We start from the raw sequence: 18,132 nt of genomic DNA on the forward strand, positions 1-18,132 counted from the left end.
AGCAAAGCTTTCGTTATAATAAAGTTAGCAATTCTGTTCCCTTATTTAACCAGCAAAATTTCCAAGTTACTTCATTGTTAACAATTCCTCTGGGAAAATTCCAATATAATTCAGTTGTTTTATATTATTATAAGACCATACAAACTGTTCTGAATGTTATGAAATTCGTATTAACATATATAGCACTTACTAAACGAATAGTCAAGATATTAATAAGGAAGTGTTGTGTAATGTAGTAATAAAATCACATTAAAACTCAGTAAACACACAGCAAAACATTTGTTGTTTTGTTTCAACATAAATTAATTATTAGACTTCACTAACATCACGTATAAATTAATGTAATTATTAGACTTCACTAACATCACGTATAAATTAATGTAATTATTAGACTTCACTAACATCACGTATAAATTAATGTAATTATTAGACTTCACTAACATCACGTATAAATTAATGTAATTATTAGACTTCACTAACATCACGTATAAATTAATGTAATTATTAGACTTCACTAACATCACGTATAAATTAATGTAATTATTAGACTTCACTAACATCACGTATAATTTAATGTAATTATTAGACTTCACTAACATCACGTATAAATTAATGTAATTATTAGACTTCACTAACATCACGTATAAATTAATGTAATTATTAGACTTCACTGACATCACGTATAAATTAATGTAATTATTAGACTTCACTAACATCACGTATAAATTAATGTTATATCAAACATGAGACTTAACTATTACTGTTAGAAAGTGATTCGTGGCGTCTCGAGGTCCACTAAAACCAACTTATTATTCTGAATATTGAATTATCAAAATAAATATCACCAGTTGTGGAAACAAATTTTAAAACTAAATGCAGTTCCTCTCGTGTGAAGGAATATTATTTATCATGTATAGAATGAGTATTCTGGTGTATTTACAACAGTTCTAGTTTTCTAAGTAAATTGAAAACATTAAATAAAATGTCTTGACTCTGATGGGCATTATTATCTCAACCTTATATAATATTATGAAACTATGTATGACCTTTGTTGTGTTTAGTTATACCATCCCTAGTTAGTTATTCAGTTTTAATTATATTGTCCTTAGTTAAATATAACCAGTTTTAGTTATACCACTCCTGGTTAACTGTAACCAGTATTAATTATATCACCCCTCGTTAACTGAAACCAGTTTTAGTTATATCACTACTGGTTAACTGTAATTAGTGTTAATTATATCACCCCTTGTTAACTGAAACCAGTTTTAGTTATATCACTCCTGGTTAACTGTAACCAGTATTAATTATATCACCCTTAGTTAACTGCAACCAGTTTCAAAAATGTCACCACTTGTTAGCGATAACCAGTTTTAGTTATATTACCCCTAGTTACCTGTAACCACTTTTCGTTATATCGCACCTGTTTAACTGTAACAAGTTTTAGGTATAGCTACCGTGGATAACTGAAACCAGTTTGGGTTGTATTACATCTGGTTAACTGGTTACAAATTATAGTTCCACTAATCCTGTTTATCTGTAACCATAACTAGTTAAATCTATAACTCCTAGCTGAACGTTCTATTATATAGAAGTCTTATTAACGATATTTCTTCTCCAAGTATACTGCGCAATCTCAGAGAAAACAATATTCCTGAAAGATACTACCAACTAGCTGACTTTATAAGAACTACAGAGATAAACTTGTGTTATTCACGTAAAGCATGAATCAGGGAAGATCAGTTTTATTGTTCGACATTTATGAACGATCATTTCCTGACTTCACAGTAACCTTTTCACATCTCAATACTTCAAGGCTAGAAGCCGGATGTAGCTTACCGAAATCATCTGGTAAGAGTGATTCATCATGGCAATAAGTAGGTTTAATAGGACAACAATATTGATGACGGAGTAAGTTCCAAACATCAGCATGCCCCAAAATCTGGTGTAGCTTTTAATGTCGGTCAGCTCGAAGCTGTCCAGATCTATCAAACCAAAACTTGCCCAAAACAAAGTCTGCGAAGATTCAAACACGCTGTAATAGAAAACGGAACATGAAGGTTATATCAATCATAAGAGCAAACCCAACAAAAACAGAATATGAGGGTTATATCCAGTGTATAGATATGAGGGTTATATCAAGTGTATACACAGATATGAGGGTAGTGTTTTCAGTACTTCGTGTTGGTATTATATTACATCACCAATCAGGTAGTGTTGTGTATACTTCGTGTTGGTATTATATTACATCACCAATCAGGTAGTGTTGTGTATACTTCGTGTTGGTATTATATTACCTCACCAATCAGGTAGTGTTGTGTATACTTCGTGTTGGTATTATATTAGATCACCAATCAGGTAGTGTTCATTGTACTTTGTGTCGGTATTAGATCACCAACCAGGTAGTGTTCATTGTACTTTGTGTAGGTATTAGATCACCAACCAGGTAGTGTTCATTGTACTTTGTGTCGGTATTAGATCACCAACCAGGTAGTGTTCATTGTACTTTGTGTCGGTATTAGATCACCAACCAGGTAGTGTTCATTGTACTTTGTGTCGGTATTAGATCACCAAACAGGTAGTGTTTATTGTACTTTGTGTCGGTATTAGATCACCAACCAGGTAGTGTTTATTGTACTTTGTGTCGGTATGATACTAGATCACAAACCAGGTAGTGTTGTGTGTACTTTATGTCGGTATTATATTAGATCACCAAACAGATAGTGTTGTGTGTACTTTATGTCGGTATTGTATTTGATCACCAACCATGTAGTGTTGTGTGTATTTTGTGTCGGTATTATGTTACATCATCAACCAGGTAGTGTTTATTGTACTTTGTGTCGGTATTATGTTACATCATCAACCAGGTAGTGTTTATTGTACTTTGTGTCGGTATTATATTAGATTATCCAGTCAGTACTGTTGTTTGTACAATAGTATTACATGACATACCCAGAGTTAACGTATGAACTTTAGGTTAATGTACAACAGTATTACATGACATACCCAGAGTTAACGTTTGAACTTTACGTCAATGTACAACAGTATTACATGACACACCCAGAGTTAATGTGTGAACTTTACGTTAATGTACAACAATATTACATGACATACCCACAGTTAACGTATGAACTTTACGTCAATGTACAACAGTATTACATGACATACCCAGAGTTAATGTGTGAACTTTACGTTAATGTACAACAGTATTACATGACATACCCACAGTTAACGTATGAACTTTACGTTAATGTACAACAATATTACATGACATACCCACAGTTAATGTATGAACTTTACGTTAATGTACAACAGTATTACATGACATACCCAGAGTTAATGTATGAACTTTACGTTAATGTACAACAGTATTACATGACATGTCCAGAGTTAACGTATGAACTTTAGGTTAATGTACAACAGTATTACATGACATGTCCAGAGTTAATGTGTGAACTTTACGTTAATGTACAACAATATTACATGACATACCCACAGTTAATGTATGAACTTTACGTTAATGTAGAACAGTATTACATGACATACCCAGAGTTAATGTATGAACCTTACGTTAATGTACAGCAGTATTACATGACATACCCAGAGTTAATGTGTGAACTTTACGTTAATGTACAACAGTATTACATGACATACCCACAATTAATGTATGAACTTTACGTTAATGTACAACAGTATTACATGACATACCCAGAGTTAATGTGTGAACTTTACGTTAATGTACAACAGTATTACATGACATACCCAGAGTTAATGTATGAACTTTACGTTAATGTACAACAGTATTACATGACATACCCACAGTTAATGTATGAACTTTACGTTAATGTACAACAGTATTACATGACATACCCAGAGTTAATGTGTGAACTTTACGTTAATGTACAACAGTATTACATGACATACCCAGAGTTAATGTATGAACTTTACGTTAATGTACAACAGTATTACATGACATACCCAGAGTTAATGTATGAACTTTACGTTAATGTACAACAGTATTACATGACATACCCAGAGTTAATGTGTGAACTTTACGTTAATGTACAACAGTATTACATGACATGTCCAGAGTTAACGTATGAACTTTACGTTAATGTACAACAGTATTACATGACATACCCAGAGTTAATGTGTGAACTTTACGTTAATGTACAACAGTATTACATGACATACCCAGAGTTAATGTATGAACTTTACGTTAATGTACAACAGTATTACATGACATACCCAGAGTTAATGTATGAACTTTACGTTAATGTACAACAGTATTACATGACATACCCAGAGTTAATGTGTGAACTTTACGTTAATGTACAACAGTATTACATGACATGTCCAGAGTTAACGTATGAACTTTAGGTTAATGTACAACAGTATTACATGACATGTCCAGAGTTAATGTGTGAACTTTACGTTAATGTACAACAATATTACATGACATACCCACAGTTAATGTATGAACTTTACGTTAATGTAGAACAGTATTACATGACATACCCAGAGTTAATGTATGAACCTTACGTTAATGTACAGCAGTATTACATGACATACCCAGAGTTAATGTGTGAAATTTACGTTAATGTACAACAGTATTACATGACATACCCACAATTAATGTATGAACTTTACGTTAATGTACAACAGTATTACATGACATACCCAGAGTTAATGTGTGAACTTTACGTTAATGTACAACAGTATTACATGACATACCCAGAGTTAATGTATGAACTTTACGTTAATGTACAACAGTATTACATGACATACCCACAGTTAATGTATGAACTTTACGTTAATGTACAACAGTATTACATGACATACCCAGAGTTAATGTGTGAACTTTACGTTAATGTACAACAGTATTACATGACATACCCAGAGTTAATGTATGAACTTTACGTTAATGTACAACAGTATTACATGACATACCCAGAGTTAATGTGTGAACTTTACGTTAATGTACAACAGTATTACATGACATACCCAGAGTTAATGTGTGAACTTTACGTTAATGTACAACAGTATTACATGACATACCCAGAGTTAATGTATGAACTTTACGTTAATGTACAACAGTATTACATGACATACCCAGAGTTAATGTATAAACTTTACGTTAATGTACAACAGTATTACATGACATACCCACAGTTAATGTATGAACTTTACGTTAATGTACAACAGTATTGCGTTACATACCCAGAGTTAATGTACAACAGTATTACATGACATACCCACAGTTAATGTATGAACTTTACGTTAAGATTACTTACTTAGCAAATCTTCTCCATTTTTGACAAGCAACCATATCCTTCTTTATATCACAAGTCTGTTTCTCCAAGTCAGCATAGTACCAGAGTAGCTGGTTTATCCCGCAGGCGAAGGCAAATAAGACCAGCGAATACACAAAGAAGAATTTTAAGATGTCGATAACCATCCTGCCAAGACATATCTGAAGAGGTCCGAGATAAGGGTTCACCGAAAAGATGTAAACCAACTTCAACGAACTGTGAAAAGAATTATTCATTTGAGAAAATATGGGTAGTTATTGTCGTCACATCAGGAACATATCGGTAGCATGAAGATAAACCTACTAAAACAAACTGAGGGGTAAATGTTTAGTGATCATAACATGATTGTTTTGACTGGTTAATGGAGATTTCATCTCAATATGGATGGGAGAACCAGTGAATAAAGCCAAACTTTTGGAATTTCAAGCAACCCCATCTAAGCAATCCAGGATTTCCCAACAGTGGTAATATTGGAATTGTTTTGTAAGACAATGACAGCCTATCCTGTCAGATAGTAACAGTTACAACAGCTGTTGTTTGGTGATAAGTGGTAACATAAGTTCTGCCTTTTGAGTACTTATAACAGTTCCAGTTAGGTGATAAGTGTTTATAAAACTTGTGGTTTAGTGATAAGTGTTTATAAAACTTGTGGTTTAGTGATAAGTGTTTATAAAACTTGTGGTTTAGTGATAAGTTTATAAAACTTGTGGTTTAGTGGTAAGTGTTTATACTAGTTCTGGTTTAGTTGTAACTCTTTATAACAGTTTCGGTTTGGTATAAATGCTTATAACAGTTCTGATTTAGTGGTAACTGTTTATAACAGTTCTGATTTAGTGGTAACTGTTTATAACAGTTCTGGTTTGGTGGTAAGTGTTTGTAACAGTTTCAGTTTGGTGGTAAGTGTTCATCACAGTTTTAAGTTAGTGGAAAATGTTTGTATCAGTTCTAGTTTGGTGATAAGTGTTTATAACAGTTCTGGTTTAGTGGTAACTGTTTGTGACAGTTCTGGTTTGGTGATAACTGTTTATAACAGTTCTGGTTTGGTGATAACTGTTTATAACAGTTCTGGTTTAGTGGTAACTGTTTGTGACAGTTCTGGCTTAGTGGTAACTGTTTGTGACAGTTCTGGTTTGGTGATAACTGTTTATAACAGTTCTAGTTTGGTGATAACTGTTTGTAACAGTTCTAGTTTGGTGATAACTGTAACAGTTCTGGTTAGTGGCAACTGTTTGTATCAGTTCTAGTTTGGTGATAAGTGTTTATAACAGTTCTGGCTTAGTGGTAACTGTTTGTGACAGTTCTGGTTTGGTGATAACTGTTTGTAACAGTTCTAGTTTGGTGATAACTGTTTGTAACAGTTCTGGTTAGAGGCAACTGTTTGTAACAGTTCTAGTTTGGTGATAAGCGTACTTTAAGTGTAACCCTCACCAGAAACTACAATCCTCTCTTCACCTACCTAAAGATATTTGCTGCTGCAAATAGACCTTCAGCAATTAGAATCGGGTCCCAAGCGTCCCAGCTTTCGCGGGGGAGGTAGGCGGTGCCAGTTCTAAATGAAATCTCTTTCTGTACCTGGAAAAGTAAAAATGAATACAGTCATTTATTTTAAAAATAACAATATTCTGTATTTATTGTCATTACAAACAATCCAGATTATACATATTACATTGATAGTTGCTTAGCAAGTGAAAGGGTGTTTGGAAAGAGGGATACAAATAAAAAGTCACCAAGTAACTGACTACAAAGTATATGTTGTGTTCAGAGAACTGATAAGTCACAACAAGAGGGGATTAATGGTGAAGATTTTATATACCAAAAGATAATTATCAAAAAGTTAAACCCAACTTAATATATCGTTTACAAAAATAATTTCTAGTTAGTGATTGAGTAACGACACGGTTAACAACTGTGTTTTCAACCTGTAAAAGGATCAGCTGTGATTTATTCGATAGTGAAGCCTCCTTCTAGCTGTACTGAAACTAATATGCAACCTACCAATAACTTACGAATAATAAAACTTAGAGTTCGGAACTGTTTAAATTACGATCACAGAAACCGACTTATAACTAGTTATAACCTACTTAACTTGTTCTACACCAGTTGGAGTCAGACAATACATATACTAATGATAACTAGTTATAACTTAATTTACCTGTTCTACACCACTTATAGTCAGACTGTAGTTACAACCTACTTAACGTGTTCTACACCAGTTATAGTCAGACTGTAGTTATAACCTACTTAACGTGTTCTACACCAGTTATAGTCAGACTGTAGTTATAACCTACTTAACGTGTTCTACACCAGTTATAGTCAGACTGTAGTTATAACCTACTTAACGTCTTCTACACCAGATATAGTCAGACTGTAGTTATAACCTACTTAACCTGTTCTACACCAGTTATAGTCAGACTGTAGTTATAACCTACTTAACCTGTTCTACACTAGTTGGAGTCAGACTATACATATACTAATGATAACTAGTTATAACTTAACTTACCTGTTCTACATCAGTTATAGTCACACTCTAGTTATAACCTACTTAACCTGTTATACACCAGTTATAGTCAGACTGTAGTTATAACCTACTTAACCTGTTCTACACCAGTTATAGTCAGACTGTAGTTATAACCTACTTAACCTGTTCTACACTAGTTGGAGTCAGACTGTAGTTATAACCTACTTAACATGTTCTACATCAGTTATAGTCAGACTGTAGTTATAACCTACTTAACGTGTTCTACACCAGTTATAGTCAGACTGTAGTTATAACCTACTTAACCTGTTCTACACCAGTTATAGTGAGACTGTAGTTATAACCTACTTAACTTGTTCTACACCAGTTATAGTCAGCATGTAGTTATAACCTACTTAACCTGTTCTACACCAGTTATAGTCAGACTGTAGTTATAACCTACTTAACCTGTTCTACACCAGTTATAGTCAGACTTTAGTTATAACCTACTTAACGTGTTCTACACCAGTTACAGTCAGACTGTAGTTATAACCTACTTAACCTGTTCTACACCAGTTATAGTCAGACTGTAGTTATAACCTACTTAACGTGTTCTACACCAGTTATAGTCAGACTGTAGTTATAACCTACTTAACCTGTTCTACAGCAGTTATACTCAGACTGTAGTTATAACCTACTTAACCTGTTCTAAACCAGTTATAGTCAGACTGTAGTTATAACCTACTTAACGTGTTCTACACCAGTTATAGTCAGACTGTAGTTATAACCTACTTAACTTGTTCTACACCAGTTATAGTCAGACTGTAGTTATAACCTACTTAACGTGTTCTACACCAGTTGGAGTCAGACTGTAGTTATAACCTACTTAACGTGTTCTACACCAGTTATTGTCAGACTGTAGTTATAACCTACTTAACCTGTTCTACACCAGTTATAGTCAGACTGTAGTTATAACCTACTTAACCTGTTCTACACCAGTTATAGTCAGACTGTAGTTATAACCTACTTAACCTGTTCTACACCAGTTATAGTCAGACTATAGTTATAACCTACTTAACCTGTTCTACACCAGTTATAGTCAGACTGTAGTTATAACCTACTTAACCTGTTCTACACCAGCTGGAGTCAGACTATACATATACTAATGATAACTAGTTATAACTTAATTTACCTGTTCTACACCAGTTATAGTCAGACTGTAGTTATAACCTACTTAACCTGTTTACACCAGTTATAGTCAAACTGTAGTTATAACCTACTTAACCTGTTCTACACCAGTTATAGTCAGACTGTAGTTATAACCTACTTAACTTATTCTACACCAGTTATAGTCAGACTGTAGTTATATCCTACTTAACCTGTTCTACACCAGTTGGAGTCAGACTATACATATACTAATGATAACTAGTTATAACTTAATTTACCTGTTCTACACCAGTTATAGTCAGACTGTAGTTATAACCTACTTAACTTGTTCTACACCAGTTATAGTCAGACTGTAGTTATAACCTACTTAACTTGTTCTACACCAGTTATAGTCAGACTGTAGTTATATCCTACTTAACCTGTTCTACACCAGTTGGAGTCAGACTATACATATACTAATGATAACTAGTTATAACTTAATTTACCTGTTCTACACCAGTTATAGTCAGACTGTAGTTATAACCTACTTAACGTGTTCTACACCAGTTATAGTCAGACTTTAGTTATAACCTAATTAACCTGTTCTACACCAGTTATAGTCAGACTGTAATTATAACCTACTTAACTTGTTCTACACCAGTTATAGTCAGACTGTAGTTATAACCTACTTAACCTGTTCTACACCAGTTATAGTCAGACTGTAGTTATAACCTACTTAACCTGTTCTAAACCAGTTATAGTCAGACTATAGGTACACTAATAATAACTAGTTATAACCTGTTCTACACCAGTTATAGTTAGACTATATGTACATTAGTGATAACTAATTATAACCTGTTCTACATTAGTTACAGTCAGACTATAGGTACATTAGTGATAACTAGTTATAACCTGTTCTACATTAGTTACAGTCAGACTATAGGTACACTAATGATAACTAGTTATAACCTGTTCTACACCAGTTATATTCAGACTATAGATACACTAACGCTAAATAGTTATAGCCTGTTCTACACCAGTTATAATCTTATAGTTTAACTCAGGAATGTAGTTTATATTGTTACAAGAGAAATCTCTTACACTTCTATAATTTCATTACAAAACAAACCAACATGTGAACGTGTAAGTGAATCATACTGAAAGTTAATGAGGTCTTCTGTACCTGAAAATAAGCCACCACGCGCAGCGCCACCGTGGCGACATAGAGCGAGTTTGTGATAAAGTCGATGATGTTCCACATATCACTAACATACTGCATCAAACCTGACTCCCATAACTCCTTAATTTCACTCCATATTAACCCTGGCAACATGGAAAATGACGCACAGTGAGAAAATATAAGTTTTTTTTTTTATAGATTGCATATTTAACACCTGCTATTATTAAGTTGTGTTCTATCTTGTGTTACTATAAGTATACCACTTAGTTCTATCTTGTGTTATTATAAGTATAACATTTAATTCTATCTTGTGTTATTATAAGTATATCATTTAGTTCTATCTTGTGTTATTATAAGTATAACATTTAGTTCTATCTTGTGTTATTATAACATTTAGTGCTATCTTGTGTTATTTCAGTTTAACATTTACTTATCACTTGTGTTATTATAAGTATAACATTTATTTCTATCTTGTGTTATTATAAGTATAATATTTATTTCTATCTTGTGTTATTATAAGTATAACATTTAGTTCTATCTTGTGTTATTATAAGTATAACATTTATTTCTATCTTGTGTTATTATAAGTATAACCTTTAGTTCTATCTTGTGTTATTTCAGTATAACATTTAGTTCTATCTTGTGTTATTATAAGTATAACATTTAGTTCTATCTTGTGTTATTATAAGTGTAACATTTAGTTCTATCTTGTGTTATTATAAGTATAACATTTAGTTCTATCTTGTGTTATTATAAGTATAACATTTAGTTCTATCTTGTGTTATTTCAGTATAACATTTAGTTCTATCTTGTGTTATTATAACACGTAGTTCTATCTTGTGTTATTTCAGTATAACATTTAGTTCTATCTTGTGTTATTATAACATTTAGTTCTATCTTGTGTTATTATAACACGTAGTTCTATCTTGTGTTATTATAACACTTAGTTCTATCTTGGTCTTACTTATTCTTAACGTTTCTTTTCAGTAATTAACTTTTCGATATATATATATATATATAAAAGTAGTTAGATGGACATACAATATACAGTACTATTATATTTACATATACACTGGTGGCCAAAATATTAAGACCAATGAACATAAAAAAAAAAATATGCATTTTGCGTTGTTAGACGCAACCACTTATTTGAGTAGAGCTTTGAAAGATGAAAATAAGAAAAGAGAAAATAAAAATAAAAACACTGTGTAAGCATTTAATAGGGAAAATGTGAACACTATGAAATTAGCCTAAATACTACCTGGGCAAAAGTTTAAGACCATACCAAAAAGAAGTCCTAAACAGGGTAGGAAATGCCCAACAAGAGGTCTCAGTAGTGAGTTGCACGGCCGTTATTGGGAATAACTGCAAACATTCGCTTTGGCATTGTCGATATAAGCGTTTGCAGAAGGCTGACTGGAATGATATTCCAAGTGGTGAAGATGGCTTCACGAAGATCATGCACTGTTTGGAATTGATGTCCATTTCTATAGACTTTCTTTGCCAGCCACCCACAAACACTTTCAACAGGGTTCAGTTCGGGCCAACACGCTGGATAGTCCAAAAGAATCACGCTATTTGCCATGAAAAAGTCCTTTGTCCTGCGGGCATTGTGGATTGCAGCGTTGTCCTTCTGAAAGATCCAAGTGAAGTCTATAGAAATGGACGTCAATTCCAAACAGTGCATGATCTTCGTGAAGCCATCTTCACCACTTGGAATAACATTCCAGCCAGCCTTCTGCAAACGCTTATATCGACCATACCAAAGCGAATGTTTGAAGTTATTCGCAATGACGGCCGTGCAACTCACAACTGAGACCTCTTATTGGGCATTTCCTACCCTGTTTAGACTTATTTTTGGTATGGTCTTAAACTTTTGACCAGCTAGTATTTAGGCTAATTTCATAGTGTTCACATTTTCCTTATTAAATGCTTACACAGTGTTTTTATTTTTATTTTCTCTTTTCTTATTTTCATCTTTCGAAGCTCTACTCAAAGTAGTGGTTGTGTCTAACAACACAAAATGCATATTTTTTCTTTATGTTCATTGGCCTTAAGATTTTTCTACAATAATATAGTAGGAGCTATTTAGTTTGGTTTTTCTATATTAGCAATTGGATTTTTTAAGTTTCGATAAATTAAAAACTGGATTTAACTAAATTTCAATACACTAATAATTGTATTTGTTAAGTTTCAATATATTAAGTTATTGGATTTGTTGAGTTTACGTATGGAGGAGATAAGAACTGTTTCATCATTTGATTTGTAAGTTGAATATTAAATGTTGGAAAAATGTATATTTATTTGCGCATACATCCTTATAGTGTTATGTATTGGGTGTAGTAAGATGTATCTTGAAGCAGGTTACAGAACCCCGTTTCTCAAGCTGTTTATGTGTAGGGTCAAGCAAGGCATATCTTGAACCAGGTTACAGAAACCCCTTTCTCAAGCTGTTTATGTGCAGGGTACAGCAAGATATATCTTAAACCAGGCTACAGAGAATCCGTTTCTCAAATTATTTATGTGTATGATAAAACAGAATATATATTGAATTGGGTTACAGAGAACCCGTTCCTCAAGCTGTTTATATGTATGGTATAGCAATATATGTCTGAAACCGGGTTACAGAAAACCTGTTCCTTAAGCTATTTATGTGTAAAGTATAGCAAGATATATCTTAAACCGGGTTACAGAGAACCCTTGTCTCAAGCTGTTTGTGTGTAAGATAAAACAAGGTATATCTTGAAACAGGTTATTTAAAACCTGTGGAAAAAAATATCAAGAATATAACAAGTTACTTTTACAAGTATTTATTATGTAACAAGTCGTTTAGGTTTACTTTTGTTCTTTCAAGATATTCTATAGTCGTGAACACAGGTGATCTGTATGTAATAAATTTGATTCCTAAACTAACACAATTGGATAATCTCGTTATCGAAATCACAACCCTCGACCTCATACCTTTTCTAACCCATGACATCAAACGAATTTAAAACATTAAATACAGTACATACATCACCTTGTAATTTCAAATACTAACCAAATGAAAGAAGTAAGAGATACAGTTTGTAGAGAACCATGCTAAAATCTTTGAAACGTACCTGCTACCCAGGATAAAATCATCCACTCGATTATGGTTGGAGGAGACCCTCGTTTAGTTACCATGTCACGCTTTTCGTTTTCTTTCGTTTTTGATCCAAACCAGCCAATCACCACGCTCTCTACTCTCTGTGACGCAAGAATCAGTAGAACTGGAAAAAAAACAATTACGTAATCATTCATTTTTAATAAGCAAAGAAGTTTCATCACAATGAGAGTTGATGAGTTACACATTAAAAACACATTTCAAATAATAAATATACTTCAACATCTGTCATTTAAATCAAGTACTTCCAAATGAATTATCTTTGGGAGATGAAAAATTATATACTGTAGTGATCACCCTAATGTTTTAAAACGTATAGATCATAAAATGGACTTACCCAAGAGGAATTCATCTAATATAGAATACTTAAATGTTTTATACGAATGTAGTTAACATGTACACCAAAGTCAAGGTACTCTAAATGTTTATAAAACGCCCACATTAAATTACAATACAACCATATTTTTCCCTAATTTGAAGGATATTATTATTATTACCATATTTTATTCAGCAGTTTAGGTTTGTTTTGAGTTTCGCACAAAGCTACACGAGGGCTATCTGCGCTAGCCGTCCCTAATTTAGCAGTGTAAGACTAGAGGGAAGGCAGTTGGTCATCACCACCCACCGGCAATTCTTGGGCTACTCTTTTAGCTGATAGGGCGAGCATGTTTGGTGTAACAGGGATTCGAACCCGCGACCCTCAGATTACGAGTCGAGTGCCTCAACCACCTGGCCATGCCGGATCTCAACAGTTTAGATCAAATTAAATGAAATTAGAAGGAAACGATTCGTGGCTTGCATCTTTGTGGTTAAGCACAAAGCTTAACAATGAGCCATCTGTGATCGGCTCATCGCGGGTATCGAAACTAGATTTTGAGCGTTATAATCTTAGAGACATCTCATTTATCCACTGGAAGGCGATTCAGAGCTATATTATATATATTTCATAAGGATTAAAACACAATATACATTTTTTATATAACAACCAATTATGGAAAGTAAGAATAAACTTACAAAGAAAAGTAACATAGGAAGCGGAGTGACAGATAAACTTGATGAAAGGACGACGGATAATCCTGCCGAAGCGTGAGTGTGGTGCAAGAATGTAGGTCGTGGAGTACCATGGAAACAGAACTCCGATCCGGAAGATTTCTAACGATTGTAGAACAACGTTTTTGCGTCGAAATCCGGGCAACCCTTCGTACCAGATGGATGCTAGCAGTTGTTGAACGTTTGAATGGGCACAGAACTAGTGTACGAAAGATTTATTGTTGGAAAATCTAAAAGTAAAGTTCACTACGTCACAGAGACACACTTCGAATTTCTACTTGCAGCAAGTGTAAATGTACACTATAATATATAAGCCTAAAGCTACATTGATTCAAGTTACAGTATTACAAATGGCTGGGTTCGAGATTATTAAAAAGAACAGTCGTTTTTACAATCTACTCAATTCTTAGCCAATACCTACTTGCCACGACTGAACCAATCTGACTGTTATTTTGTTATAATGACACATTTTAAGATGTTTTAATTTTACAAGAATTTCGATTATTTTCAAGCACACAACTTTTAACGGTAAAGAACGTTCTAGTATTTAAACCAACATTCAAGAACATAAAACTTTCTTTACAGTTAAAACTTATATTTGAGAATAACTTACAACCAGGGGCGTAGATCGTGAGAGGATGGGTGGGATACATCCTCCTTCATTTTAGGTGGGGGTATGATACATACAATCATCCCCCCTACAGTTTGGTTTGTTGAATTGTTTTATTGCATCACAGGCCTACAAATTGTGTGTTTGTTCTTGTGATTCTCGTGTTCTTACCAACTGAATTACATAATTGGGCCTAGATGTAGGTTTATTCAGTAACCGAAATGTACATCTTAAATATACGCGTGCTTCTAAGCTTTTCAATCTAAGCGATAGTTCGTAAGTAAGGGAAAGTAGGCCTAAGTATACATGCAAGTATGGTGGCAACAAGATTACCCTATGACTGCATGTTTACAGCTTTCAGGTTCGTGTAATCAGAGATTACCAATTTGTAAATTGAATAGTACACATAAGCGGTTGCAAAAATCACTCCCCATCGGGTGTAAAATATCTACACCCATGCTTACAATTGCTCTTTGAAACTGTAATAAAATAATACTTATAATCAGTAGTGAATTCAAAACAAAATTCTTGGTCTTGTCTAATAATTAATTACACAGGTTTTATTACACTGTATCCGAAAGTGATATCCAAATATTTTCCACTGATTTAGATTAACTTTCGCCTCATTATCCGTCGGTTCATATCTCTTGTATGTCTTCACAAAACTAAAAGGCAGAAAAAAAACTTAACGAAACTACGATTGTTTTATCGTCTTGAAATTTTTACATGTTCTACGGTAATTTTTCTGCGAAAAATCCGAAACCGATATCCATTTATTCTCCAGCACGTGCACACTTTTCACAAAACGTTACATGTACATTCATATAAGTGAATCATTTTCACTGAAATCGGGTCATATTTTGTTATAATTAAAATGTCGACAACCATTTAATATAGATTTCTCTGCACCAATCGCGACGTAAGTTCCATCGATCGTTTTACAACTCACTGGAAACACACCGCTAGTATATAAACTGTTAACAGGTTACATGACACGTCATTTGTCTGTAGGTGTTCTTTGACATTATTTTTACAATATTATTTATTCGTCGCTACGGAAACAAGACGTTTGTAAATGACTCATATTCCGTTATATTTATGGTAAATTTGATCTGAGTAAGAGGTCTTTTTTTCCTTCCCGATTTATAAAGAATTCCTTAGGCGATAGAAAAGAAATAATATTTTCTATATCTGCAAAGCTATAATATGGGAAATCTGTCATTAAAAATCAAAATAACTTTTATCGATACGTTCATAAGATCAAGGGCGTAGATTTTTTACACCCGATGGGGGGATGATTTTTACAACCACTTGTGTGAACTGTTCAATTTACAAATTGTTAATCTCTGATTACGTGAACCTGAAACCTCTAAACATGCAGTCACAGAGTTATCTTGTTGCCACGATACTTCAAGGTTTCCATGTAGGTTTGTATAAGTGAGGTGTTGTGAACAGTTTTCAAAATGTTAACAGAATAAAGACAAATGTGTCACAAATTAACTGCCGCATGAATTTATTCCTGCACACTGCACAGTATAAAAGATGGCCATTATACTTGATAAGGTTACTAATAACTTTCATTTCATGAATTACATTTTCAAATATTAATAAAATTAGTAATACCCTTGATAAGTTTATATCTACTGAAAAACTGTTCATGTTGTTTGATAAAAATAATTAAAATGTCTTTGTGAACTCTTGAAAATTACACATCAATACAATGTAGCACATAATTATTCATACTTTTCATTGAAGTAAGATTCATTTAGTCCTCTAGTCTGCATGTTCCCAAACGTAGACCTCCTTTGTGATGATCTGTTTATGAATTCTTTCATAAGCTCTTCTATATTTATCTTGTCGATCTCATCTTTGTGAGTGTAACAAACTGCCACATGGTTGAGGCGGCACTGAGACATAATTGACCTTAACCACGTCTTCAACTGTCTTAATACAGAAAAGCTGCGTTCACATTCGCAGATGGATACTGGACATACAAGCAAAATTTTCATGAGAAGAAATACTTCACTAAACAGCTGCTGGCTCCTTTGCACCTTTCAGAGATACTGCTTTTGTTGTTTCTTTGAACATGGGCAACTGAAACTCGAGCCGTTGTACAGAGATTTCTGGATAGAAGTTTATAACCGAGTTGTCAATCTTGCCAGATGTGATCATGTTCTCAAGTGCCAGATATTGCCTCAAGTCATTGTTGTCTGCATTGAATCTAGTGGTCAGATTTTCTATGACTGTGTCCACAAATTGAAAATATTGGCTTCTGTAGTAATCTCTAGCTGTTGCAGAATGGTGTGCTGAGCCATCACCTGTGATCCTTCTGGGGGGTCTGCGAATGCGTTGTAATTCAATAGGCACCAGATCTAGGGTAGTTACCTTTTTCTCATTAGCACATGTAATTGCAGATAGGCGGCACAACCAGCGTGTTGGACACAGTGGGCAGATGTATTTAACTGGACCATTGTGGCTGTCTGACGATACAATATTTTCAAAGATTGTCTTATATTTGCTTTACCTCTGAAGCAAGACACCAAGTTCATGTACCCACTGGATAGAATCTCGAACACATTCACAAGCTTCAACTGCATGTTGCATTATTAAACTAGCCTTGTGTGCTCCGCAGTGAAAAAACAAAGCTGACGGTTGCTTCTCTTTTATTTTTGCCTGGCATCCACTGTACGCACCACTCATGTTAGCGGCTCCATCATAAGTTTGTGCTCTTAATCTTAAGAGTGGTAAATTGAGTCTGGTCAGTACATCAAGTATAGTCGAGGATATTGTTTCACCAGTTGTATCGGAAACACTGTACAAACCAAGAAATGTCTCATGGACGTCAAGGTTCTCATCTACGTATCGTACACATATTGCTTCCTGTTCGGCACCTGTAATATCTTGAGTGCCATCAACCATTAATACAAAATTTTACTTTGCTGCACTTCGTGTGCTATGTTCCTCAGTATTTGATGGCTAAACATCTTCATTATTTCATTATGAGCCTGGGGTGATGTGAATGTGGTTTTCTTTGACAAGTAGGCCGTCAACTCAGGATCTTCCTCTTCCAGGAGCTTCATTAACTGCAGGAAGTTCCCCTCCGTATCAGTATGTCTACGTAATGCTAAATCTTGACGCAGTAAGAAACGTAAACTTCTTAATATTTCGGCTAGACATCTTTTGCTGCTTCTTTTTTCCATCATGTAGCTGGACAGTCACTGGAGTTACATCAAGTAA

The 18,132-nt window shown here is 34.0% G+C and overlaps 1 protein-coding gene across 1 annotated transcript in view; it reads right to left on the bottom strand.

The window, feature by feature from the left end:
- Positions 1–18,132, bottom strand: part of LOC143251890 (transient receptor potential-gamma protein-like) — a 46,431-nt gene that overhangs the window by 11,638 nt on the left and 16,661 nt on the right. The window contains exons 5-10 of the mRNA XM_076503223.1: positions 14,250–14,484; positions 13,192–13,341; positions 10,094–10,233; positions 6,766–6,881; positions 5,292–5,525; positions 1,837–2,032 (exon numbers count right to left, since the gene is read on the bottom strand). Coding sequence (XP_076359338.1) covers positions 1,837–2,032; positions 5,292–5,525; positions 6,766–6,881; positions 10,094–10,233; positions 13,192–13,341; positions 14,250–14,484 — 1,071 coding nt within the window. The remainder of the gene's footprint in view (positions 1–1,836; positions 2,033–5,291; positions 5,526–6,765; positions 6,882–10,093; positions 10,234–13,191; positions 13,342–14,249; positions 14,485–18,132) is intronic.

This window comes from Tachypleus tridentatus, chromosome 6, assembly GCF_004210375.1.
Source record: "Tachypleus tridentatus isolate NWPU-2018 chromosome 6, ASM421037v1, whole genome shotgun sequence".
Classification (NCBI taxonomy): Eukaryota; Metazoa; Arthropoda; class Merostomata; order Xiphosura; family Limulidae; genus Tachypleus; species Tachypleus tridentatus.